The 27,335-nt window shown below is 46.6% G+C and overlaps 1 protein-coding gene across 1 annotated transcript; it reads left to right on the top strand.

Moving 5' to 3' along the window:
• Positions 1–496: 496 nt before the first annotated feature.
• Positions 497–11,914, top strand: HSP90AA1 (heat shock protein 90 alpha family class A member 1). The gene is made up of 11 exons (XM_074956254.1): positions 497–644; positions 2,553–2,711; positions 2,798–3,164; positions 3,818–3,951; positions 5,229–5,537; positions 6,273–6,438; positions 7,403–7,593; positions 7,750–7,897; positions 9,518–9,786; positions 10,595–10,928; positions 11,156–11,914. Exons 2-11 carry the CDS (start codon positions 2,553–2,555, stop codon positions 11,263–11,265), a joined length of 2,187 nt encoding a protein of 728 aa, XP_074812355.1. The 5' UTR covers positions 497–644; the 3' UTR covers positions 11,266–11,914.
• The last annotated feature ends 15,421 nt before the right edge of the window (positions 11,915–27,335 follow it).

Here is a 27,335-nt window from a genome sequence, read left to right as displayed (position 1 = left end):
GTTCTGATGCCCGGGGGGGGGGAGAGTGTGTCGCTTCTGGCTGTTTCTAGGACCTTCTGAGGGAAGCGGGGTGGGGGAAGGAGGAAGAGCAGGAGAGGCGGGACTTGGCAGAGGGAGACAGTCTAACGGGTCCCGCCTCCTTCTAGGACGTTCGGAGGGAGGGGATAGGCTCGGGGCGGAGTTCGGGTTTGCAAAGAATGAAGTCACTTTGCGATTTGCGCAATCCGCACCCCCCTTTCCCAAGCCAACCGATGACAGTTGATCTCGCGCAAGCGCATTTCCTACCGCCGCCTTCAGAGGCGACTGCCGGAAAGGGAGCGCGTGTGCGAACGGGGCTTCGGATGGCGCATGCGCAGTATTCTCAGCTAGCTGACAGACGAGAAACGCGTGCGCAAACTGAGGTATTTCGTTCTGGCGCATGCGCATTTGTTCCCCAGCGACTTCCCCCTCTCGGCCCCTCCCCTCCCGTGATGAGGGTTGGAGTCGCCACCCCCGTGCCTGTCAGTGAAGGTTCCCGATGGTTCTGGAAGGAGGCGGCGCCGGCGGTATATAAGGCGGGCGGGAGGGGGCGAATATCAGTGCTGTTAGTGCGGAGAGAGAAGTACGGTTAACGGAGAGAAGCAGTTACAGCTGTCACCGCTAAGGTGAGACGCGGAGGTAGCGGTGACGGGAGGATCTATCAGAGGATGGTCCTCTCAGCAACCCCTTCCCCAGCCCGGGGGAGGCGGGTGACTTGGGCTGATGGCGGAGGTCCTTTCGCGGAGCGGAGACCGGTAGCCCTGCTCGCGGGAGAGGGGACCGGCGGCGCGCTTGCAGGGCGGTGTAAGGGGCGCAGGCAGCCCCTGCCGAAAGAGCCACCCGCAGAGCGGTGTCTGGCCTTGCGGGAAGTGACCCCTAGGCGGCTGCTGCGGGGATTCGCGTTTGTTCTGGGGAATTGCTGGGGACGGAGAGACGCGGAGGAGACCGGCTCTGGCTTCACACGCGGAGGGGCCGGAGCAGGCTCGGGGAGCGGACCGGCTCTGGCGGTGCAAGGGCCGGCGGGCGGTGATGGGCTCGGGGACGAGGCTGGCTCACGTGCGGAAGGGGGATGATGGAGACTGGCAGCGCGGGGGGGGGGGGTGGAGAAGGGGCTGTCGGGGTAGCTCGTGTGGATGCGGGTGTCTAGCTGAGCAGAGAGGCGGGGACCGGCTGCGGAGGGGAGGGCGTAACGGACTCGCTCTTGCGGCGAGTGGGTGGGGAAGGCGTGGGGGGTGGGGGGGGGGAAGGCTCTGGCAGTTTCTAGAATCTGTTCCGGGCCGGAGCCTGTAGGGGGCGCTGTGCCCCCATGTGTGGAGAGAGTGCGGCGCTGATACCTCCCTGGTTTCCAGCTCTACCCGCTGTAAACGATACAACGTACAGTACTCACCGCGGGGGAGGCTGGAATCTGAACTTGACCCGGTTCCGTGGTGCTTCTTACCGCGCTATGGCTCTGGAGAAGCACATTGCTAGTAAGGTCTCTCTCTGAGCTTTAGGGGGATTCGGTTCAAGCCGGTACTGTAGCCGGTAAAACAGGGATGTGACTGTGGCACTGGGCTTCCCCAGACTGCAAAACCTGCTCTTTTGCAACTAGGACGTAACCAGTGGATTATACCAAATTGCGCTCTCATTACAACTAATGTATAGCACCGTTGTCTGGCTGAGGGGTATGAGCAAGAGAATGCCATTTTGTCTGTTAAACAGTCAGTGCGGTTGCACATACATAGTTTTGGGTTGTATGAATTATCTGCTCTACAGGCTTGAGGAGAGAGCTCACAATTTGTGACTGATCACTCAGCAAAAAAAAAAAAAAAAATTAGGTGGCTGCTGGAAACAATAACCAGATTGTGAGTTCTTCTTTCTGCCATTAGAAGGGTACAATTGTCGGTATGTTTTGCAAGTTATTTTCTAGTACCAAATGTTGTATAAGGTCAAACTTAAATGCTGGAATTTCAGGTTAGTCTGTAATGTTAACTTTGTATTGACAGTCCCTAGATGCTCTGGAAACTCATTTAAATTTTTTGACTTGTGTAAAAGTGCATATATTTAGACAGACAAGGCAGAACATCTAGAAGCCAATTCAGGTATTCAACACAGTTTCACTTCTCCCTTTCTAAATAGCTCCTGCAACTCTGAGGATGAAGAATCCTGAAAGAGTCACAATATTGGGCTGACTCCTTAAAAATGCATGGTAGGCAATCGGGCAAATTGCTCCTCAGGAGGACAAAGTTTTAAGTAACTCAGCAGCAGAGAGTTGTGCTCATCCATCACTGCCAGGTCTTTCCAGATAAGGGCTATAAGAGTTGGAGCATTCTTCACTGCCAGCCGGAAGAGAATACCAACTGGGATTCTCTTATTCAGTCTGATATATTTAAAATGTTATCCATGCTCTCAGTAACCCTTCTATCCCAAAGTGGTGGTACTTGTTAAAAGAAGTTCTAGTGGTTGAACATAAAACAGATGAATACTATGTGCTTGTTTTAAGAGCCTTTCTACAGAGATGTCTTACAGAGCTACAACTTCACTTATTTCTACAGATGCCAGAAGCTGTGCAGACTCAAGACCAACCAATGGAGGAGGAGGTGGAGACCTTTGCCTTCCAGGCTGAAATAGCTCAGTTGATGTCTCTGATCATCAACACTTTCTATTCCAACAAGGAGATCTTCCTGAGAGAGCTGATTTCTAATTCATCAGATGTAAGTAATGGAAATAATTAAGTGACATTGCTATCTAAATGCCAGTAGTGTGTTGAGGGATCTGATAGTTGCCTCTTGTTTTGTAGGCTTTGGATAAAATCAGATATGAGAGTTTGACTGATCCAAGCAAACTAGATTCTGGAAAAGATCTGAAAATTAACCTTCTTCCCAACAAGCATGATCGCACCCTTACCATTGTGGATACTGGCATAGGGATGACTAAAGCTGATCTGGTTAACAACCTGGGTACTATTGCCAAATCTGGCACCAAAGCCTTCATGGAGGCATTGCAAGCAGGTGCTGATATTTCTATGATTGGTCAGTTTGGTGTTGGCTTCTACTCTGCCTACTTGGTTGCTGAGAAAGTAACAGTGATCACCAAGCACAATGATGATGAGCAGTATGCTTGGGAGTCTTCTGCTGGAGGATCATTCACTGTAAGACTTGATAATGGTAAGTGCTAACATTCTGTTGCACAGATAGCTCTGAAGCAGCCCCTCATTAATGTGTTTCCCCGTATTATGGAATGGTTTTGAAGATGGAACAGCAGTAGCATATGGTATCATGTAAAATGAAACTGCAGTTAAAACAACTGCTCCTCAGGGTAGTGTTAACCTCTGCTGAAAAATTAATTCAGTTATAAGTAAGTTACAATAATAGTGCAGCAGCGGACCTGCATTTCTCTTGTAAAAAGGATAAGAATGTGAGGTAGCAGTTCAGATTAGAAAGTTTTATTTCAGAGGATAGCTCAACTACAAAGGGAGCTGTGATTTGTTTGTATGCTGCATGGATTGTAGTTAGGGTGCATATCTTATATTAAAGATCATGTGGTTTTAAAGGAGGGCTAATACATTATTGTAAAAGCATGAGTGCAGGTGACCTGCCTGACACACGGAAGTAAGTATAAAATTACTATGTAAATGTGGATGTACAGGAAAGCTCTGTCCCCAAATAAATTGGGGACATAATATGGATAATCTTAAGCAGAAGGTGTTTAATTAGAATCTTACTTCTGATCAAGATGTAAAAACCCGACTAGTTAAACTAGCACCTTGCCAAACACAATTATTGGTGCTTGCAGTAAAACTCTTAAATCTTTATTCTAGGGGAACCTTTGGGTCGGGGTACAAAGGTTATTTTGCATCTTAAGGAAGACCAGACAGAGTACTTGGAGGAAAGACGAATCAAGGAAATTGTGAAGAAGCACTCTCAGTTCATTGGTTATCCAATTACACTCTTTGTAAGTGTTCAGGTTGGAATGCTAACAGTAAATTAAACTAGTAAAATTTAATCACTTCAAAATGACCACATTATAATGTTTAGTGGTACAATAGAAGGTTTAGCCATAGTATCTCAGCAGTACAAAAATTTTATTCTAAAGTGAGACAAGATTAAAAATCATTAATATACTAGTGTGTATTATATATATATATATATATAATATGTGTGTGTGTATATAATTTGTCTAAGAATCTCTTGCTTTTTCCTTACTTGCTGTTGGGGACTCCTGGGAATCAACAGTGCTGTCAGACCTGGTCCTCTTCATACATGGAGTCACAGAATAGAGTAAAAGATGTATAACCTAAAACATGATGGGCAGTGAGTGGCATAACACAGTACATCATTAAAGATATACTGTTAAACCTAATGGCTTCAGTAAACTTTAGCTTCATATACAGAAGTCTTCTGTTTGGAGTTTAACTTTGTTTTGGGGTTTATTTTAGCAATTTCTGAGTTCTGTGTAGATGTCCAAAGACTAAGGGTTTTTTCAGGGCTTTCTCTCGGTCTATACTGTAACAAAGTAATCTTTGTAGTGTTGTTCCCTACTGCACTCTAACATAGTACTGTTTCAGACCTTTAGTGTGCACCAGCAGGGTTTACATGGAACAATTAATATGTAACACATTAGTGTGCTTTAGAAATTACACCCATGGAGTCTGTATTAGTGCTCTGTGTAGACAGCCCCTTTGATACAAGTAACCAGTTCTGATGTTTTTCTGATCTTTATTGGATACAAGAAGAATGAAATCTGGCTTTATCAGAGGTGTGTTGTTGCTGTTCATCAGTTGAAACTAAAAATCAGAGGGCCTCCTTACAGAGCATCCTTAAAGTGTCTTAGAATGACTTCTCCGTCTCTTTTTAACAAGGCTTTCACCAAATAAACTTGTTTAGTTTTTTCCCAGTGCAAACAGTGTCTAGCTATTCAGGATTGTGCAGCACTACTACTTTTTGATTTCTTCTCTATGCTTAAACACTGGGGTGTTAGGTAACAGAAAACCAAGTGCAATACTGTAGTTAAAAAAACAAAGGGGGAGACAATTTTATCACATTTTTACATTAAATCTTTAATTAGAGGTTAGGAGCAAGGGGAGAGAACTTGGTGGTTGCAATATATATAGGGTATCCAGCCCAAAACAGTTGAGGACATGGGCGTGCATGAAAAGCTTATTATCAGGGCCTCTAACTCGTATAACATGCTATGAAGTCAATCTTCACTTAAATTTCTAATCTTTTTAGGTGGAAAAAGAACGGGATAAGGAAGTAAGTGATGATGAGGCAGAGGAAAAAGAAGAAGAGAAAGAGGAAAAAGAAGAAAAGACAGAAGATAAACCAGAGATTGAGGATGTTGGCTCTGATGAGGAGGAAGAAAAGAAAGATGGGGACAAGAAGAAGAAAAAGAAGATTAAGGAGAAATACATTGACCAAGAGGAGCTCAACAAAACCAAGCCAATCTGGACACGGAATCCAGATGATATCACCAATGAGGAATATGGAGAATTCTACAAAAGCCTGACCAATGATTGGGAAGACCACTTAGCAGTGAAAGTAAGTAGGACTCGTATCTGAAATTGAAATGGCTGAAAGCCCAGTAGATCCTACTTCAGTTGTGTGCTTTGGGTGTTGTCTAGGTTTGTTGTCCTAATAAAAAGATACCTAAGTACTTGAAGAGATCTCTCTGCTTGGTTGAGGGTGATGAAAGTTTCACTATATGCCTACTAAAACTGCTGTTACACTGAGTGCTACAGCAATTTTCTAACTTGAGGATATTCAGAGTTTTTTTATATCACTTGATTTGTGCACATCTGAAACTAGAAAGCATAGGCCTTGTAAAACCAAGTTAAGTTCTTAAACCTAATGTAGGCAGCAGCATTTCTCAGGCTCTGATCAGTAAAGTTTTCCTACAGTTAGGAATTGTCTTTGACAATCAAAGTGAATACATGCAAAACAGACTAAATATAATGGATCGTAGGTTCTTATGGCACTGTAGGAGCCCTGCCTAAAGAGATCCTGTAGAGTTCAAATTCTACAATAGTTGAACATGCCTTCCACTAAGACCTGCATGCTGGTGGAGACTAGGAGAACAGCTTCTGACTCTTGCTGTGCTGTTGATTGACAACCTTGATTAAGAAAGCAATGCCATTTTATTAGTGAAGATGTCAAAAATGTCTCTTAGACGTCATAGCCCCAGCTAAGTGAAGTGGCCATGAATGTCTTCCAAACACTGTAAAATGCATCAAGCTAACTTTAAAGATTCTTAAACCTTGGCTTACTTTCTTGCAGCACTTTTCTGTGGAAGGGCAGCTAGAATTCAGAGCGCTTCTATTTGTCCCAAGACGTGCACCCTTTGACTTGTTTGAGAACAGAAAGAAAAAGAATAACATTAAATTGTATGTACGCAGAGTCTTCATCATGGATAACTGTGAGGAGCTAATCCCTGAATATCTGAGTAAGTAGGCCCTTATTTGAGAAGTAACATTCCTCTGATCACCTGTCATGTACATTGGTGGAAAAAATAGAAACACCTTTTGTGAGTCCATAAATAGTGACTAAAATGTGATTGGTTTTTTCTTTAAGATGTGAATGTGGAAGCGTAAGACAGAACAATGAAGAGGGTTGATTATCTGATTCTTTAGTTTTCCTTTTGGAGAAAAGGAACTCCCTAAAGCAGAGGTGGGCAAACTGTGGCCCGCAGGACTGTCTTGCCTGGTCCCTGAGCTCCTGGCTGGGGAGGCTGGCCCATGGTCCCTCCCCTGCTGCCCCCACTCTCCTGCAGCTATGCCACTGCATGGGCAGCGTGGCTTGTGCCCACACACCTCCCAGGCTTTCCAATAAGCCTGTCTGCTGCTCGGGGAGGCAGGAGGTCCTGGGGGGCAGTTAAATGGGGCAGAGGTTTGGGGGGGTGGGAGCAGGGGGTGTTGGATTGGGGAAGGTCCCGGGAGGGGGGACAAGAGGGAGCAGGGGGTTGGGTGGGGTCCTGGGGGGTCCCAGGTGGGGGTGGTTAGGGGACAAAGGGGGGGTGGATGGGGCAGGGGAGCTGGGGCGGGTGTGTGGATGGGGTCAGGGACCTGGGGGGGGGTGGTTGGATGGGTTGGCAGTTCTGAGGGGGGCAGGAAGTGGGAGGGGGCGGATAGGGGCTGGGGGCCAGCCTGTTTGCGGAGGCACATCCTTCCCTACCTGGCCCTGCATACTGTTTCTTAATGCCGCTGTGGCCCTTGGGCCAAAAAGTTTGCCCACCCCTGCTCTATTCAAAAACGCAAGCCTCTAAATTAAAATAAAATAAAATGGAAAAAAAGAAAAAAACCCAAAAACCTTTTACTATGTATTTGTAATACATGTAATTTATTAAGATTATTAATCTCATTGTAAAGCTTTCTCTTAGTTTGCAAGATATGACACACACTTTCTTACAGACTTCATGCGGGGAGTGGTGGACTCTGAAGATCTGCCTCTAAATATTTCCCGTGAAATGCTGCAGCAGAGCAAGATTCTGAAAGTTATAAGAAAGAACTTGGTCAAGAAATGCTTGGAACTCTTCACTGAATTAGCAGAAGACAAGGAGAACTACAAGAAATTTTATGAGCAGTTCTCTAAAAATATTAAGGTCAGTGACCTTTTAGTATTTTAGCAAGAACTTGGTCTGTTTGCATGGTGGCTTCTATCAAGGATTTATATTAACTGCTTTTATTATTGGCACTTGCACAGTATGAGCATGTAGTTTGAAAAGGTGAGATTTTATATTTATAGGTTTTTTTTCCAGCTTGGCATACATGAAGATTCCCAAAACCGAAAGAAACTCTCAGAATTGTTGAGGTACTACACTTCTGCATCTGGTGATGAGATGGTCTCTTTGAAAGACTATTGTACTCGGATGAAGGAAAACCAGAAACACATATATTACATTACAGGTAAGTTAATTGCAACTACTTTCAGCTTTGGTGTTTAAGAGCTTCCAAATGTACTGGACCTTTGCTTGCTATCTAATAACTCAGGCAGGCACCAGAACTTGTGCCATAGGTAGATGCTTTCCAACTACTTGTCCTATCTGTTTTTTAAATAGTCTTGTTGTGGACTGGCAGTTCTTGCTCCATAGGCTATCATACCACATGCTGTCACCACATGAATACTGCATGTTGGGATTAGTTAATAATTGAACAAGTGAGCCAGCAATACAAAAACATGTATAACCTTTCACAAGTGAGTCTTTCTCTAACTTAGAGCTACCTTTTTAGAAGTCTTTTTTTAAAGCCTGTCTGAAGCAAGGTTATTCCATTTAATCCCTTAGTAGTCATACGCAGGTGAACTCCACCCAATATCCGTGCATGTTGGAAAATGCACATGGAGGCAAGCTACATGGTGAATATTTCTCTTCTGAGCACCTGATGGAATCGGTGACAAGTATCCATGTTCTAAATGTCATGCTTGTGTATTTTCCGTACTCGTGGAATTGACCTCTGTGGGTCTGTTCCCAGTCTAATGTTCAAGAATTAAGTAGCTGTCTTTTGAGAGAAGCAGTGCTGGGCACAAACAAGGTTTCTACTGGCATTTGTATGGCCCCAGTTTATACCTTGCAAACATTCCAGTCAGGAATGTCAGTGACTGCTAGGGAGCCTCTGAAATAACAGGCAGCCTCCATATTTTTGCTATTCCGTATCTTTTGAATTTACTTTCTTTTGGGGGGGGGGGGGAGAACTACAACAATTTCAGGTGCTGAAGTAGAAGTTCTTGGTGCAATAGTCTCAAACTTCAACTCAACACACTTAAATTGGCTTCTTATGATCCCTGTGGTACTTCACCTAGTGTTTGAGAATGTCTGTCTGAGAAATTAGAGCTGTATTAAAAGTACAACATGCTAAATTCATGAGCTGTGATCTCTTCTGGAGTAGGTATTACCAATCTGCAACTGCTGTCCTTCAACCATGGATTGCTAGGCCTTCATGATTAAGGGACTGGTATAGCTTATCTTTCATCCTGATAAACGCCCTGCTTTTAAGACGTTTCTATAAAAGGGCATGTATGGCTTAGCGTCAAAATCCAAGTGGCCTTAGGCAAACGGCTTCAAGCTTCTGGATTTCATGACTAGGTTCAGAGCTGCTCAAGGATAAGGCTGAACCTGTTGAGGGAGCAAGTGCAAACCTCTTTGCAGAGGACAAATAGGAAAGCCCAATGTCCTTTCAGGCATGTATCTGATACATGGGAAGGGAGACTCCACTTTTGTAAGCAGTCCCTCAGACAGATGGCCTCGGGTGGCTCAGTAGTGCACTTCACAAATTACTTTTGGCACCTTAGGCTGAAATTGCAAGGCCCCTTTCCACAAGCACCAAAACAAGGTTAGCATTTTAGCCAGTCTTCAATTTCCAGTCATCTGTACAGAACAACCTGGCTGTTTGCTGCTCCATTGCTCTTCTGGGACAACTCAAGCTTACTTGTATGAGAATCTCAGATACCTTGAGAAGGGACAGTTTCTATACTCATCTACTGTAGTCAGTAGTTGTGGCTTAAGTTAAAAAGTGGAATTCTTCTTTCAGGTGAAACCAAAGATCAGGTAGCAAATTCTGCTTTTGTGGAACGCCTTCGCAAACATGGTCTGGAGGTAATTTACATGATTGAACCTATTGATGAGTACTGTGTGCAGCAGTTAAAGGAATTTGAAGGCAAGACCTTAGTTTCTGTAACAAAGGAGGGTTTGGAGCTTCCAGAGGATGAAGAGGAGAAAAAGAAACAGGAGGAGAAGAAGGCAAAGTTTGAAAACCTCTGCAAAATCATGAAGGACATACTTGAAAAGAAAGTGGAAAAGGTATGATGAACCTCTCACTCTTTGTAGGCAGTCTCACCCCAACTGTACATCACTCTTCTGATTAGTAAGCTCTTACAGGCTATTGTGAGGAATGGTCTAAGTGTTAACGAGACAGCCTTTAGTCAGCACTTAAGAGCTCTAGCACCACAAGTATTGCTAGTTTATCATTCCTGTCTTATATGGAACACTTTCTCACTTCTCAGGGTTAAGTGTGTGTTTTTAAGGCAAGGTGAAGAATGAGGAACGTGTAAAACTGTTCTACTTAGTGTTGCTTGGCAAAAAGTATTTAATACTCCATGTCTCATCCTAAAATTACTAGCTAGGTTTTTTAAATAAACTGTATAATCAGGCAATCTGTGTGCCCCTTATCCCTTTAGATGCAAAAAAGATTAAGGCATGACTCAACTACTAGTCTTTTTTTTATCCAACAGTAGTAACTAGCGCGTAGTCTATCAGTACAGTTGTTACTACTTTCTCTCACCCACCAAAAAAAATAGGGTTGGAACATCTAGTCTTTATAATCAATTTGAGTCTGTCAAGTGGTGGGAGATGCTTTGGCTTCTAATCAGAGTGAAACAAGATTAGTCCGTTAGTAGATGGTCCATTGGACTTTAAATAGTTAAAGTATCTTCAAATTCCACTTTATGATGTGGATCTACAGATGTTGACTACATCATGGGTCCTGCTGTATTTTATCACTTAGCTTATGCAGGTACTCTAAACAATTTCTGCAGTTCAGCATATCTGTAGTATCTTAAACCCTACAGAAACCACCAACTTTGTGGTAATTAATGTTTCTGCTCAACAGGTTGTGGTCTCCAACCGTTTGGTGACCTCCCCATGTTGCATTGTAACAAGTACATATGGCTGGACTGCCAATATGGAGAGGATAATGAAAGCCCAAGCACTGAGAGACAACTCCACAATGGGCTACATGGCAGCAAAGAAACACCTTGAGATAAATCCTGATCATTCCATCATTGAAACACTAAGGCAGAAAGCAGAGGCTGACAAGAATGACAAGTCAGTGAAGGATCTGGTTATTTTGTTGTATGAAACCGCACTCCTGTCCTCTGGTTTCAGTTTGGAGGATCCCCAGACACATGCTAACCGTATTTATAGAATGATCAAACTTGGTCTTGGTAAGTAAAATTATTGAATTTATAATCCTAGTTCACATGTACATACTCTTCTTGGGAGGAATTTAATGGCTGCAGATCAACATTTTTTCTTGTCCAAATTGAGGGTGCAGTTGAGTAATCAGTCTTGCCTATGATATGAAGGACATAGAATTGTTTGTTCTGAACTCTAGTATTAGATTAATATATTTCTGGATGGTCTTAATTGTACACTTGTGCTTTTTGTACAGGCATTGATGAAGATGATGCTGCTACGGAAGAAACTAGCCCAGCAGTTGCTGAGGAGATGCCACCACTTGAAGGAGATGATGACACTTCACGTATGGAGGAAGTGGACTAAAATAGCCAGCGAGCTTACAGAAAATTGAGGATGTCCTTGGCTAATTTGAATAAGTTATATTTTGTATATTATGAATGTTACCTGCCAAAACAATTGACACTATCTGCATTCCCTCTTTATATTTATTTTCAAAGATTGTTATACCTTATTTTTGTTACATTGCTTTTTTAGCTAATGTGAGATAGAAATGCCATGAAGGGAATGTTTTGTTTTTCTTGGTGCATTAACACTGTAACACCCTAGACAGGCAAGGGAGTAATTATTTTGTCTGTAAGAGCTGGTTGCAGATGGCAGGGGTTTTGGCTTATTCTTTATTGCCAGAAATATGGGAAAAGTAATTTAATGTTATGCTATCTGGATGTTTAAAAGTTGTAATCTGTTATACAGCTCCTCACTCACTAAACATGTCTGGCATACAGTACCTAGTAACTAGGTATCTAGAAGAGCTGAAATATTTGGGGAAGCTTTAACCCCCATACTCCTATGTTTCAAAGTCTTGATGTTAAAATCTGTCTTTTTATACTGTAAAAGGATTTTGGATTGCACTCTACCATAGAATAGAATCCACTGTAAATCTTGTGATTTATGCAACTCTGCATGTACAGTTCAACCTTAAAGCTGACTAAGAATAAAAGTGTTTATGAATGAATCTTATTTGTGAGGGAATGCAAGTTATTTCACTATCAGGTGTGGCAGTCATACTGATGGTCTGGAAACAAGTGACTTACCTCACCTCTGCATGATTTAGTGGTGTCCTATGCATGGTCCACTCCCCACCTTCCCCTCTTCCAAGTCCTAACTTCAACTCTCCAGTTGAGGTAATTGGTACCCAGATCCCTTTCCTCCTCCTCCTCCCCCTCCCCCCCACAGCCTAGAAGCTGCAAGGGAAAAGTCATGACAACGTTCCAACCAACGTGGCTTCACAGACTCAAGATATACCACTAGTGCATCTCTGAGTGGGTATGGACCACGGTTACTCTGAAAACTTCAGCTGCCACACAACTTTATTTAAGCTTGGACTTAAAATAGTTAAATTGTGGGAGTCCATATCCCATCCATGGGAACAGGCCTTGTTGGCTTTCTAAGTGTCTGTCAATCATGCAGTAGGAAGGATTCCCTCACCTAAAGCAGCTGCTCAGTTCCATGCTAAACATCCAACATTTAAGTGTCTAGTATAATATTGAAAAAGCTGGAATCTTTATTGGAGCTGCTGCTTCAAGGAAGTCATCTGTGCTTAACTACACTGCTGCCTGGGGAAACAAATTCTTCCCTTAAGTGGTTTTTTCTTTGTTGAGGGTAGATTCTTTTTTAAAATTAGCAAACTTACAGTAGCTGAGAGGTGAACAATAGCAGTGGCAGATGTCAACTGCAGTTGCCTCCTGAATAGGGGCTGCTTTTAGCTGACAGATCAGAAAGGTAATATCAGACAACATGAGCGTCCTATGAATAAGTAGCTAAAGTTCCTTAAGTGGTCTCACAGAAATCCCTCAAGGGCTGGCAACCTAATGATGTTTTAAAACCAGAAATATATTCCTGGCCCTGAAGAGGGTACAATATAAGAGCAAAAGACACAAGTGGATTTTTGAGAGGGTGGGGGAGCCTTCAGAGGCATCTAGATGTAGTCTAAAGGTGTCAGATAAAAGTGGCTAGTCTCTGACAAACTGACTCCCTAAGTGTGAATATACTAATGAAGGAAGGTAAATGGACAACTTAACCTGTTGTGTGGACATAACAGTTGTCTTAAATTTCTTATCAGCTGTCATTAACTTAGAGAAATGAGCTTTTATCTGAAAAGGTTCAGTGCTGATACCTTGCAACTACACACAGCCTAAGCAACTATTTGTTTCTCCTTTCTCCTAGCATGACCACCAAAAAGCACAAGTAGAAGACCAAAAGGTATGTCCCCTGCCTGAAGCTACAGGAGGGGTTCTGTACACTCCCACAGTCTCTTGCTGTGCTATGGGGAGGAGTTCAGGCCAGAAATCTTACTGGGCCCTTCATAATGCAGTCACAGTATTAGTCTGGAAAAGATTAGATCACACACCTAGGCCTCAGAGGATCAGGTTGAAGTTTTAGAACCTTCATTGTGGCTAAATATCCTGTATCCCTGGCTCCAATCTTGCAACTGTGCTCATAGAAGCTTCTTCCTCTGCTCCTAAGAAAGCCATAGACCTTTGGAATCTCTTTCCTTTACTTCTATTCTTTATTAATAAAATCTCCCAAAACTTGGAACTTGCTGGGGAAAAAACTTTGGAATGGTCACTGATGTAACCCCAATGTATTCCAGTCACCATCTTTGATAGGAACTACTCTACCTGTAGTCTGCAACACCCAGGGGAGAGCTACATGCTAAATTGGTTCCTCTGTGGCATGTGCATGATGTTCCACTGTCTCCAGGGCTATGGGCACTGAACAGCCTAGTGCTTCAATCAATATTCCTGAAATGAGAGACTTGACTTGCTAGCATCCAACAATTTAGAAGTTGGAGTTTGATTGTTTCAGTTGTAACCCATGTAAACAGTATGGCTAGTTGTCACTTGCTGGAGTCTAGACCAGATATAAAAATTTCATAAAACTCTGGGTTCAGTTCCTACAGATGACCTAATCTAGGTCATTAGCACAGGCACTGGGAGAAATAATCTGTGAAAACCTGCATAAATTAGTCCAAGTACTTGCAATATCAATTTAATGTATTCTTTAGAATTGTAATTTTTGAAGGTAGAGCACAACATGATCTATGTAAAGTCAAAATTAGTGAAGGAATGTGAAATCCAAGAGCATTCTACACCAACAGTTTGCCCCCATCCACTGGAAAAAGGGAAGTGGGCGCAGCTAAGATTAGGCTTGTCTATCTTCAACTCTGCCCCCTTCTTCCAAGGGAGAGCAATACAGGGTGGAACTGAGCCAGTCTGTCTACTTCACAGAGTAGAAAGCCCATAGCTATTTTTTCTGCCTGTGCTTGAGTCGATTGAATTCAGCCCTGAAGCACCATATATGCTCTTTGAAAAGGTTGAGTTAGGGGATGGACAAGCAAATGTCAGTAGAATTTGGCAGAATAGATGGAAAAATCAAAGGACAATCATGGAGATATGTGACCAAGTTAGGTATATATCTCCAAATTCCTATGAGCTTAGTTTCTTGGAGAGGGGTTTCAGAGACCTTTCCTACAGAGAACTGTCTCCCATGATGTACCCCTTTCCAGAACCTTATGCAGCCATGGCCATTCTCAGCTCTTTGGGGAAGTCTGGCTGCAAGGTTCTGTCTGTTCTTCAAGTGCTTGCTCATGTCCATTCCAATGTAGGTGTGCCTGCACTGCTGCCCGAAAGTTTTTCCCACAGTGATAGCTGTTGGGTCAGCACTGGTGCCCCCAGGTGTCACACCCTAATGGCACTGTATATAAGGGGCCTGCTGCCCCGCTACCCCCCTCAGTTTCTTCTTTCCGCCCGTGACTGTCATTGGAAAAAATGGTTACTCCCCTTCTCATAACTGTTGTTCTTCAAGATGTGTTGCTCATGTCCATTCCAATTAGGTGTGCATGCACTGTGTGCACGGTTGTCGGAAGGTTTTTCCCCTAGCAGCACCTATCTGGTTGGCTGTGGAGCCCCATGGAGTGGCACCTCCATGGCAGTGAATATAGTATCCTGCTGACCCTGCGGCTCTTCAGTTCCTTCTTGCCCCCTCCTCTGACAGAGGGGAAGACAGGTGGGTTTGGAATGACCACCCATACAGGCTCAGAGCACATGAGTTCTATGGGGTTTAGCCATGAAACTTCCAAGCCGTGAGGTGAAGGGACTGGAGATCAGGGTGGTGAAGGTGACTGTGGTCTTGGATGATCAGGTCCAGGACCAGGGGCAATTCAATTGGGGTGTCCACCAACAGCTCCAGGAGCGTGGTGTACCAGGGCTGATGAGGCCACGCCAGTGCCACCAGTATGACCACTGCCTTGTGTCTGCAGCTCTTGAGCAGAACCTTGTGGACAAGTGGGAACGGTGGGAATGCATATAACAGATGGTCCGTCCAGGAACGAAGAAACACGTCTGCAAGTGAGCCCGAACTGTGATTCCGGAAGGAACAGAATCATGGGCATTTTCTGTTGCCGTGTGGCAAACAGGTCAATCTGGGGAACTCCCCACCTCTGGAAAACCCTGTGTATCATGTCCGGGTGGATGGACCACTCGTGGTTGTGGAAGGAATTGCTGAGGTAGTCCACCAACTTGTTCTGGGAACCTGAGAGGTAAGATGCTTCCAGGTGAATAGAGTGGGCTTTGGGGTCCCACAGCTTGAGGCCTTCCCAACATAGGGGAGAGGAATGAGCCCCACCCTGCTTGTTTATGTAAAACAGCACAGCTGTGTTGTCTGTCATGACCCCCACACACTTCCCTTGCAATTGGGCTTGGAAGGTTTGGCATGCTCATCGGACTGCCCTCAACTCCTTGATGTTGATGTAGAGTGAGAGCTTGACCTGCGACCAGAGGCCTTGCATCTGTAGTTCTCCCGGGTGACCGCCCCATCCCATCACTGACGCATCTGTTACCAGAAACAGAGAGGGCTGGGGTTTCTCGAAGGGGACTCCCTCGCACACCTGCAGGTTGAGCCACCAGTGGAAGCACTCAAGGACTTGCACAGGAAGGGTGACCACTGTGTCCAGGCAGCCATGTCCCGAACAATAGAAGAGCCGCGGCAGGAAGCAGGATGGGGTCTGGGGGTGGAGTGTGGGTGGGGACACACAGGCACTTTGGGTAGGCTGAGCCTTCCCCTGCCTTTGATACCCACCGCTCCAGGCCCACATCATTGGACTCGGAGGCAGAGTCCCACTATTCACGGCACAGCAGGCGCAGTGGCAGGGGCCCGCGCAATGGCCCTTCTGGACCCCGGGGGCCTACCACCAAGTCCAGGGCACTCACTCTAGGGGCTCCCACTCGGTGGTATCATGCGTGCCCCTGGCAGCCACATGTTGTCCCACCCCTCAAGGTGCTGAGATGACATGGGTGTGGGCCACACAGTTGCATCCAGATCCCGTGCCCCACCACCTGCGGTCGTCGTCAAGGAGCATGGTACCGAGCAGGATGTCTCCAGGGATCTTCCCCTCTGTTGGAGTTGTCTGGAAAGAAGGAACTGAGGGTGTGGGGAGCATGCAGTGCCCCTTATACCACACCATGGAGGCACCACTCCAGGGGTCGCTAGGGGCACTCCTCTGCGGGTACTGCTAGGGGAAAAACTTCTGACACCAGTGCACGTGGTGAGCATGCACACCTATTGTAGAATAGACATGAGCAACACATCTCGAAGAATACCAGTTACGGAAAAGATAACTAACTTTTTTTTTGCTGTTTGAAGACTGTATGAACAGTTATGTTAATCCAAGAGATTTAATCTCACTAATTTTTGCCTAACAAACACAGAATTTTAATCTTATATTTGAATATCCTGTATGTAGGTTTAATTAGATCACTGACACTGCTTAAGGTGTTCTGTAGCTGAATATATCAAAACCCTTCTTCCCTTCACAGTCAAGATATCCTATTTGTACAAACAGTGATGTCACAGTATCATCTGTGACATCACAGTCTATTGCCACAGTAATAAATCTGACATCAAAACAGATGACTTTGGTGTTTGATGACTAAGAAGATAGTTTATACAGCAAAAAGATCCTGTGTGTATATGCATTAACTAGCAGTTTTGGGAACTTGGATGGAAATAATGATTGAAAGGTAGGATTATGCATGCAAACGTTTCCTTCTTGGTGATGCTCAAATGTTTAAAATGAAGGTATTTGAATGCTTGATTTATTTCAGACGGTTTCTTAGATAATTTCTCCAAATTCTCTCATTGGCTGAAGTGGTCATTTACGAAAATTGGATGAAGCGTATTCACAAGGCTTATTATAACACAGAAGCTGAAACTATTTTTTAAACTTATAAAAAACAGTAAGCTAAGAAGCCAGATAAAATGCTATCAGAACAAGAGACTCAGAGCATCTGTGAATTGTCATGACATATCTCTTGAAATCAAACATTATGCCTGTTTTGCTAATTGCCTTCTGAAACGAGGGAAGAGGGGTGAGGGCAAGGGGCTGAGGGAAGAGATAAGAAACCGTGGAGTGGAGCAGGCTGGCAGGTAGAGAAACTGTACCAATAAAGCAGGAACTCTTTGAGGCCATGGTAGATAGGATACAAGTTTCAGGGATCAGGTGGGGCTGGGTGATAGTGGCACTGGTACCACAGTTTTGGGGTGGGCAGCTATGGATGGTGCTGGGATGCAATGTCTGCAATAGGGATGTAACAGCCCCACCTCTGGGGATGTAGTGAGTAGTGAGCTCTCCCAGGCATCAGTTGCATGGGGTGTTTTAGGCTCAGGAAGAGAGAAGTGGCACAGGTAAAAGGACAGGGAGGTGATATTATCATCTCATTTCTGGAGAATAAAAGTGTGTGGGATTTGAGGATGTTCTCTGCTTTTTAGCTCTGGAAATCAAACCTTTTAAATATTTCATTAATAAAAGGCTTAAAGTAAGTGGAAGATGAACATGTTAGGCTGGCATTAAAGGAATTACAGTGTTTGGATATTTAATTTGTTAGGAGGGCTTCTCTAACAAAACTCCTTTTCCCCCTCCTGTGTATTATACTCTTGTGATCTAATGGAGTCCACTAAAAATCCAGACTTTGTAGCGAGACTAACACATAAATACATGGTAAAATCTTTTAAAATCATTGACTCTCTCTCTCTCTCTCTCTCTCTCTCTCAAAAAATACTCCTAAAATGTATCCTCTAGTGTGTTGAGATTTAAAACTCACAACAGTGAATTGGAAAATGCTGAAGACATCTATTTCTAGTTTTCTTTACTGGTGAACTGATGACTTATGCCTTTACCTCCATGAAAGCTGGTTCAGATGTGAAGCATGAGAAGAGGGGAAGAAACCAGCTATGTTCCATTGGAATAGTAAAAATGTTGAGCAGCAGGTGGTGGCCCATGAGTGCAGATTAAAACCTTCACAGTAGCTGAACGTAGACTATGGAATGTACTCCTGCAAGAGATAAGAATTACTACAGAGCACCACTTTCAGAACTAGATGCCAAACTAATTTATTGAACTTCACTTTCCCTTCTTAAGTTCTTCCCAGATACATAAGAAAGCCCATACTGGGTCATAACAATGATCCACCTAGCCCAATATCCTGTCTCTGACAGTGTCCAGTGCCAGATGCTTCAGAGGGCATGAACAGAACAGGGCAAATTTGAGTGATCCATCCTGTCACCCAATCCCAGCTTCTGGCAGTTGGAGGTTTAGGGACACCCGGAACATGATGTTGCATCCCTAACTAGCTTGACTAATAGCCATTGATGTTCCTACCCACCATTAATTTATCTAATTCTTTTTTGAATCCAGATAGAATTTTGGCCTTCACAACATCTCCTGGCAACAAGTTCTACAGGTTGACTGTGCATTAGGTGAAGAAGTACTTCCTTTTGTTTGTTTTAAACTGGAGGCCTATTAATTTAATCGGATGACCCCTCCTTCTTGTGTTACACGAAGGGGTAAATAACACTCTCCATATCATTCATGATTTTATAGACCTCTGTCATAGCCTCCCTTAGTTGTCTCTTTTCTAAGATGAACAGCCCCAGTCTTTTTAATCTCTCCTCATATGGCAGCTCTTCCGTACCCCTAATAATTTTTGTTGCCCTCCTCTGCACCTTTTCCAATTCTCATATATCTTTTTTGAGGTGACCAGAACATGACATCATCTGGAAGGAGGGTCCCAACTATGGGGTTGTGTCCCTCTGCTCCAGCTTGATGTTCTTCTTCCCTGAGACTTTCATACTCCTTAACAACACAGAGGCTGGCAGACTGGGGGGTGGGACTGCTCTATTGTGTCCCTGAAAGTCTCCTTTATATACACCTCTCTGTTTCCTTTAGCTCCTCCAGTTCAGCAACTCTGGCCTCAAGAGCCTATACTGTGACTCTAAGGGCCATGAGTTGCTTGCATCAAATGCACGCATACACCACCTGCCCACGAGGCAGGTAATCATACGTGCTGTATTCAGTGCAATAACTGGATAGCTCCCACTTTGCTCCTGGACTTCTGTCTGCATTATTTTTACTTTTGACAAAGACACACAATACACCTGTTCCTGCACACAAAACATAAACAAAACAAAACAAAAAAAAAACAACTCCCAGACCTATAAATGAATCTAGCTGTTTTTTCTATATGCTATTTTGGGAAATACACAAATGCTATGGTAATGTGGACCATAAAAGTACCTATATATATACACCATGTTCTCTAAGGTAACTAAGGGAGAGTGATATTTATAGCATTAACATGTATAATGGACCTAGAAAACTATAAAAAGCACTGGTGAGCAGTTGCACTATTTATAGACAGAGAGCCTCTCTTTTGGAAAATATTTTATATACATTTACTTTTGGGGCTGGACAGGTCATAATTAAAATGCATACTGTAAGTATGTAATTTACAGCATACAGCTGTAAACAGCTTTTCAACATTCAATTGATTGCTAGCATTTGGGAGAGTGGGTATAAATGATTGGCTCAAGTATAGTCTTACTCTCTTAAAAGTGACAGCAGTATTTATTCTTATACTTGAGCTGTTTACCATGGAGATAAGATGAAAAGCTAGAAATTAGCTTCCCTTTGTCACTCTGTGTATTTTGTAGCTAGGTGTTGTTGCCTAAGTGGATGTGAGATGCTACTGAAACCTTTCTTCATGCAGGACACCCAAAAATCTGGCCAGGGAAAGATGCAAGAAGTATTAAAAAATGTTCAGTACAATCAGCATTCAGATATCATGGTGATGGGTACAATATCAATACTACATAAAAGTAAACCATGACTGTTGCTTTTTTGTTTGGCAACACTCTTACGGAGCTTTTCAGTGCACTTAAACTGAATTGAGACATGTTCCTTTATATTGGCTTCTAACTGCATTTGGAGGTCTTTAATTGTCACATAGAAATGTTTACAGAGATCTTGTGGCAAATACATTATTACAGATGTTTTTGTGCATATTTCTGATGGACATACTTTCTTAAACCAGGGATGGCCTAATACTGAAGGACCTGTAGAGAAACCAAGTGACATGAAACTTCAAGTAGGTTTGTACACTTCTGCGATTTGATTATTTAGCAGCCTTGTTTAAATATTCTGACGTTAAAAAAAAAAACCCAATTGTTTAAACTTTTATCTAGAAGAGTCATAGGGGAATGGCTATCACATATATTCCCCTTCTCAACTCATACGATAAAGTTGTGATATATAGGGGTACTAAGGAGAAACTGATCTTCTATATCTTGGCCATTGTCACATGATGTGGTTCAGGGTTACAAAAGGTGATACTCTTACCATATGACAGGAGTCTATTGTCTCCAACACTCTTATGGGTGTTATATATTGATAGTGAATGTCAGTGTGTATTGCATTCTCTCAATGACCTTTCTCATTATTGTGGCATGGACAGTTTGGGACAGACAATGCTAAATTAGTTTGGTGGCAGCCAAACCAAACACAAACTCTCATGCAAGGAGAGGCTGTTGGCTGTTTGTTGAACTTATGATATATTATAAAACTGCCTTGAGGTTTATACATTTTTTAAAATATTTACATTTTTTAAATTAAGTATTAAGAAATTCCAGTGAAAAATCCTCCCCTCTGAACCATGGCTGATCAAATGTGGAACAGACATAACTGCATCAAGGAAGCATTCAGTGTCCTTAGCACCAACGGTGGCATGAAGATGAGACAGAGAAGCACACTACTTCGTCATAAGGTGCCCCAACTGTGCTTTATTGTTTTGGTGATGGGGAAGAGAGAGAGATGGGTGTGGGCGGACTGGAGGGAGATGAGAATGTTTTGCAGTAACTCTTCTCTGAACAGTACTAGTCATTCCTTGCACAAGATTCTCTTCCAAAACTAGCTGCTGTTGTTCTACCTGACAAGATATTCAGAGGGCGAACTATTCTAAAGCACTTTAGAGTATAAAAGAGCAAGTGTACATGTATATTTCATGACATGATTTCCCCCCCACCCCACCCTTTTTACTTGTAGTTTATAAAAAGCCTTAAACAGATTTCAAGTTCCTCACCAAGCTACTCTTCCATATTAGGAACATACTCTAAATATGCTGTATAACCGCTGTTTCAAACAAACAAAAACGAAACAAAAGAAACCCTTCCTCTGTTACAGGAAAAGGTTTTCTTTCCAAGTATTTTAACTATCTGTTCTTCTTCTAGTGATTGCTCATGTGTATTCCACAATAGGTGTGTGTGCTCGCCCTGTGCACCGGTGCCAGAAGTTTTTCCCCTAGCAGTACCCGTGGGGGGAGGGGAAGGGGGAGCACCCCCTGCGACCCCTGCAGTGGTGCCTGCCTGGCGCAGTATAAGGGGAGCTGCGCACTCCCCCCACCCTCAGTTCCTTCTTGCCGCCAGTGAAGGTGCGTCGGAACTGCTCTGCTCGAGCTTTGCTGTAGCTCGTCCCCAGAACTGTTCGTTCGTTCAGTGTTAGTACCTGTAGTTAGTTAGCCGTTTAGTTAGTTTAGTCAGTGAGCCTGGGCTGGGGCATGACCCGTGCCCCGGGGTTTAAATCGTGTGGCTCTTGTAGGCTTTCTATGCCAAGAATTGACCTGCCCACAGACTGTTTGCGCTGTTTGGGAGAAACCCATATCAGTGAAAGGTGCAAGATTTGTAAGTCGTTTAAGCCTCGGACCAAAAGAGAAAGGAACATTAGGCTCCGAGCCATCCTGATGGAGTCGGCACTGAACCCGACTCCAGCACGCCGCTCCAAACCGGTACCCAGCACCGCGGCGTCGGTATGCGGCGACCCTCCAGTGCCATCGACCAGTCGGCACCGCTTCCCATCCACGGGGCACGCCAAAGAGGGCCAGGAAGACTCCCTCTTTGCAGTGGCACCGAGGGAAGTCTGGGACAGAGGCTAGGCCCATGTCAGGCCGTCCTCGATCCCCCCCGGGCCCCAGGCCTCCGACTCACGTTGAGTGGAGTAGCCCGGCCCCTTCGGAACAGGCCTCTCCAGATGTCCGGATGCCATCCGCACCTGAAGCCCTCCAGACGGCCTGGGACGTTATGTCCATGCCAGTGCCCGAAGCGCCACCAATGTCGGCCCCATGCTCCAGAGGCAAGCCGCCGCTGGGATCTCCGCAGTCGCCTCCGGCCCGGTACCGGTCTTGGTCGAGGGAATGTTCCTGACGCCATTCACCGCCCAGCGACTACTTGGGGCAGAGTCCATGTAGATCACCCTTGACGCCGACCAACCTGTCTGGCTGGGTTCCATCCAGACGGGACTCTCGGCACCGCTTGTCCTCAAGGGGCGAATATCGACAGGGCCACAGCAGGTGTGGCCAACGATCCTCATCTCGGAGTTGGTCACGGCACGGTCGTCGCTGCCATTCCCGCTTCGACTCCCGCTCCAAGTCTCCGCCAAGACATCGCAGCCCCGGCGTCGATCGCCATTGTCTCGCCGTCACGGGTCCGCCCGTCGAGGCGGTTCGCGGAGTGGTTGTTACCATTGGTACTGATCCTCCACGTCGAGATCGTGGTCCTGTGGCCATCGTAGATCCCGGCACCACTGCTCCTTCCGGTCCAGAGACAGCAGCACATCTTACGCCAGCCCAGTCTCCATTCGTAGCCATCCTCCGATGGGCCAGGCCAGCCAACCCGAACAGCCGGCCCCGCCAGTGCCACAGCAGGTGCAGTGACACCGAGCATTGTGGCTGACCCAATGGTACCAGTGGGCACCGTGGCCTCTGGCACAGCCCCTGAGGGGAGCTCGCTCGATGGCCAGAGCTTCGGAATCACCATTGGCCTCCCTCTCCAGACCCCTGAGAAAGGAGTCGGTGGGACGTGCGTCCTCAGCACCGTGCCCAGAGTCTGACCAGGTGGTGGACCCTCCGGTGCTGGATGACACCCAGAGCACCGCACCGGCCTCCTCACCCCACCCCCCTCTGCCCCGCAGAAGGACTTCAGGGCCCACCAAGAACTTTTAAAGAGGGTGGCAGCAAGCCTCCACCTCCAAGCAGAGGAGATGGAGGAGCCCTCAGACTCCCTGTTTAATGTGTTGTCCCCATTGGCACCGGGTAGGGTGGCCTTGCCTCTCCATAAAGAGGTGGCTAAGATTTCAAATGCCCTGTGGCAAACACTGGCCTCGTTGGCCCCCCATCTCCAAAAAGGCGGAACTCAAGTACTTTGTACCCACTAAAGGACATGAGTACTTGTATACCCACCCGGTGCCCAACTCACTGGTGGTCAAGTCATTCAACCACAGGGAATGGCAGGGTCAGCCAGCCCCGACCGCAGAGAACAAAGACTCTCGGAGACTGGACTCTTTTGGAAGGAAAATGTATTCGTCTTCGAGCTTCCAGGTACGAGTGGCAAACCACCAGGCTCTCCTGGGCCGGTATGAATTCAATCTGTGGGGCTCCCTGCCCAAGTTTGAGGACTCCCTCCAGGAGCACGATAGGAAGGAATTCAAGGTGCTAGTGGAGGAAGGGGCAGCGGCCGCTAGGGCGTCCCTGCAGGCAGCTTCAGATGCTGCGGATATGGCCGCACGATCCATGGCCTCCGCAGTGTCCATGAGACGATGTCATGGCTCCTGCTCTCTGGGCTGTCCAGCGAGGCGCAGTCTTCCATGCAGGATCTCCTGTTTGACGGGAAAGCTCTGTTTGCGGAGGAAACAGATACAAGAATGCATGGCATGAAAGACTCCCACAAGACCCTCCAGACTCTGGGTCTCTATGTCCCGGCTCCGGCAAAACCTAAGTTCAAGCCGCAGCAGACTGCCGCCCAGGCCGCCCTCCCGAAGTATGAGGCCGCCTATAAGAAGCAGCAGGAATATAAGAGACGCCCTGACCCCCAGCCTGGGTCCTCCAAGGGCAAGCAGGTGGGGAAAAGGTGTTTTTGACAGGACACTCAGGGGCACCCTGCCAGTCCTCACCCGGGATCCAATAAAACTACCCTTTTCCAACCGGTTGTGTGCTTTCCTCCTGGAATGGTCGTGGCTAACCTTGTACCCATGGGTCCTCAACACCATCTCCTGGGGTTACACCCTCCAGTTTACTTCCTCCCCGCCCAATCACCCCCCACCCCTGTCCCTCTTGGGGGACCTCTCGCACAAAGCTCTGCTCAAGCAGGAGGTTGGGCGGCTGCTAGGACTAGGAGCGATAGAGGTGGTGCCCGAGGAGTTCATGGGCAAGGGGTATTACTCCCGTTATTTCCTTATCCCGAAGGTCAAAGGGTGGCTCAGGCCCATCCTGGACCTGCGAGGTCTGAACCAATACATGGTGAAACTGAAGTTCCGCATGGTCTCCCTGGCCTCCATCATCCCCTCCTTGGATTCCGGGGACTGGCACGCTGCCCTTGATCTACAGGACGCGTACTTCCACATCCACATATTCGAGGGGCACAGGCGCTTCCTCTGTTTCGAGGTGGGACAGAATCATTACCAATTCACTGTCCTCCCATTTGGTCTGTCCACTGCCCCCTGGGTGTTTACAAAATGCATGTTGGTGGTAGCAGCCTACCTCAGACGGCGGGGGGTTCCAGATATTTCCCTATCTGGACGATTGGCTTGTCAAGGGCACCTCCTGGTTGCAGGGGAGGGATCACGTGGCACTCCTCCTGTCCACATGCACCGCCCTGGGTCTTTTGGTAAACAACACCAAGTCCACGTTAGTCCCGGTCCAACGCATAGAGTTTATCGGGGTGCTCCTGGATGCAGTGTCGGCCAGGGCCTCTCTCCCGCCAGACAGATTTGAGACCCTGAAAGGTCTCATCGACTCGGTCACAAGATTCCTGGTGACAACAGACAGGGTTTGCCTGCAACTCTTGGGTCAGATGTCGGCATGCACATATGTGGTCCATCACGCCAGACTCAGGAGGAGGCCCCTCCAGCTCTGGTTGGCCTCGAAGTTCTCCCAGGCCATGGACAGGATGAACAAGGTCCTCACCTTGCCAGACTCTGTGATCACCTCCATATGGTGGTGGTCCACCCCGAACAACATGCTCCAAGGGGTCCCATTCAGGGACAGGGCCCCGTCGTTGGAGCTGGTGTCCAATGCGTCGGACCTGGGTTGGGGGTCCCATGTGGGGGAACTTTCAGACCCAAGGCCTGTGGTTGGCTTACCACCTGACCCTACATATAAACGTCATGGAGCTCAGGACTGTGCGGCTGGCATGCATGGCCTTCCGCTCGCACCTGGAGGGCAAGGTAGTCAGGGTCCTTACGGACAACACGGCCTCGATGTTCTATATCGACAGGCAAGGTGGGTCCTGATCGTCTGCCACAAAGCCCTCAGGCTGTGGGACTTCTGTATAGCCCACGACATCCACCTGAAGGCCTTCCACCTACTGGGCGCCCGGAATGAGAGGGTGGATCACTTGAGCAGGGACTTTTCCTTGCAACACGAGTGGTCCCTCCACCTGGAAGTGGCCCACTGGCTCTTCCGAAGATGGGGAACTCCCCAGGTGGACCTATTTGCGACACGGCAGAACCGGCCTTGCCCCCAGTTCTGCTCCAGGGGGGCCTGGGGAGGGGCGCTATCTCTGATGCCTTTCTCCTGTCCTGGTCAGGCCGGCTTCTCTTCGCCTTTTCCCCGTTCCCTCTAATCAGCAGGGTCCTGGAGAAGATGAAGATGGACAAGGCCCGGGTCCTCCTGATTGCCCTGGCGTGGCCCAGGCATCACTGGTATGGGACCCTCACGGGCCTGGCAGTAGCTCCGCCATGGCTGTTGCCGCTCCACCCGGACCGGCTTTCTCAGGAGCAGGGCCGCCTCCGCCATCCCAACCTAGTGGCACTCCACCTCATGGCGTGGCTGCTCAGTGGTTAGGTGGAGAGGAATGAATGTGCTCAGAACAGGTTCAGCACATTCTCCTCGAAAGTAGACGGCCCTCCACTCACCGCGCTTATTTGGCAAAGTGGTCCCGGTTCTCTTGGTGGGAGGCAGACCAGGGTGTCTCCCCGGTGGCCACCCAGATCCAGCTTATCCTTGATTACCTCCTCCACCTGAGGGCCCAGGGCCTGGTGCCCTCATCAGTCAAGGTGCATGTGGCAGCCATATCGGCCTTCTATCCGCCGGTGCAAGGGCACACGGTATTTTCCCATGCTATGACTGGCTGGTTCCTTAAGGGTTTGGATCGTCTTTTTCCATATTCTAGACCATCGGTCCCACAGTGGGACCTAAACCTGGTGTTGGCTTGTCTCACGGGGCCGCTGTTTGAACCAGTGGCCACGTGCTCCTGGTCTCACCTCTCGTGGAAGGTGGCCTTCCTGGTTGCAATCACGTCGGCCAGGCAAGTCTCAGAGCTCAGGGCCCTGACCTCCAAGATGCCACACACGGTCTTTCATAAGGACAAGGTCCAGCTCTGCCCACACCCTGCGTTCCTCCTGAAGGTGGTCTCCGCCTACCACATGGGTCAGGGCATTTTTCTACCGGTCCTCTGCCCCAAGCCTCACGCGTCCAGTGAGGAGTGCCGTCTCCACATGCTCGATGTGCAGTGAGCTCTGGCTTTCTACCTCAAGCAGACCAAGCCATTCAGAAAGTCCTCGCAACTGTTCGTCACCTTGGCTGAGCGCGCGAGGGGCCAGCCGATTTCCACTTGGCAGCTTTCCAATTGGATCACTTCATGCATCTGCTCCTGTTATGAGCTGGCAGGTGTTCCCCTGCCACCCATTGTGAGGGCACACTCAACTCGGGTGCAGGCCTCGTCAGCTGCCCTCGTGGCCTAAGTCCCCATCCAGGACCTTTTATAGGGCCACCACGTGGTCTTCGGTTCACATGTTCACCTCGCACTAGGCAATCGTTCCCCAAACCAGGGATGACGCCGGGTTCGGCAGGGCGGTCCTCCATCCTGGGAACTTGTGAACTCCTACCCGCCTCCAACAGATATAGCTTGGAATCACCTATTGTGGAATACACATAAGCAATCACTCGAAGAAGACGATAATTACCTTTTCCATAACTGGTGTTCTTCGAGATGCGTTGCTCATGTCTATTCCACATCCCACCCTCCTTCCCCTCTGTCAGAGTTGTCTGGCAAGA

Source organism: Natator depressus, chromosome 6, assembly GCF_965152275.1.
Source record: "Natator depressus isolate rNatDep1 chromosome 6, rNatDep2.hap1, whole genome shotgun sequence".
Taxonomy (NCBI): domain Eukaryota; kingdom Metazoa; phylum Chordata; order Testudines; family Cheloniidae; genus Natator; species Natator depressus.
Note: the sequence above shows the minus strand (reverse complement) of the source record. Positions and strands in the feature narration are given on the sequence as shown.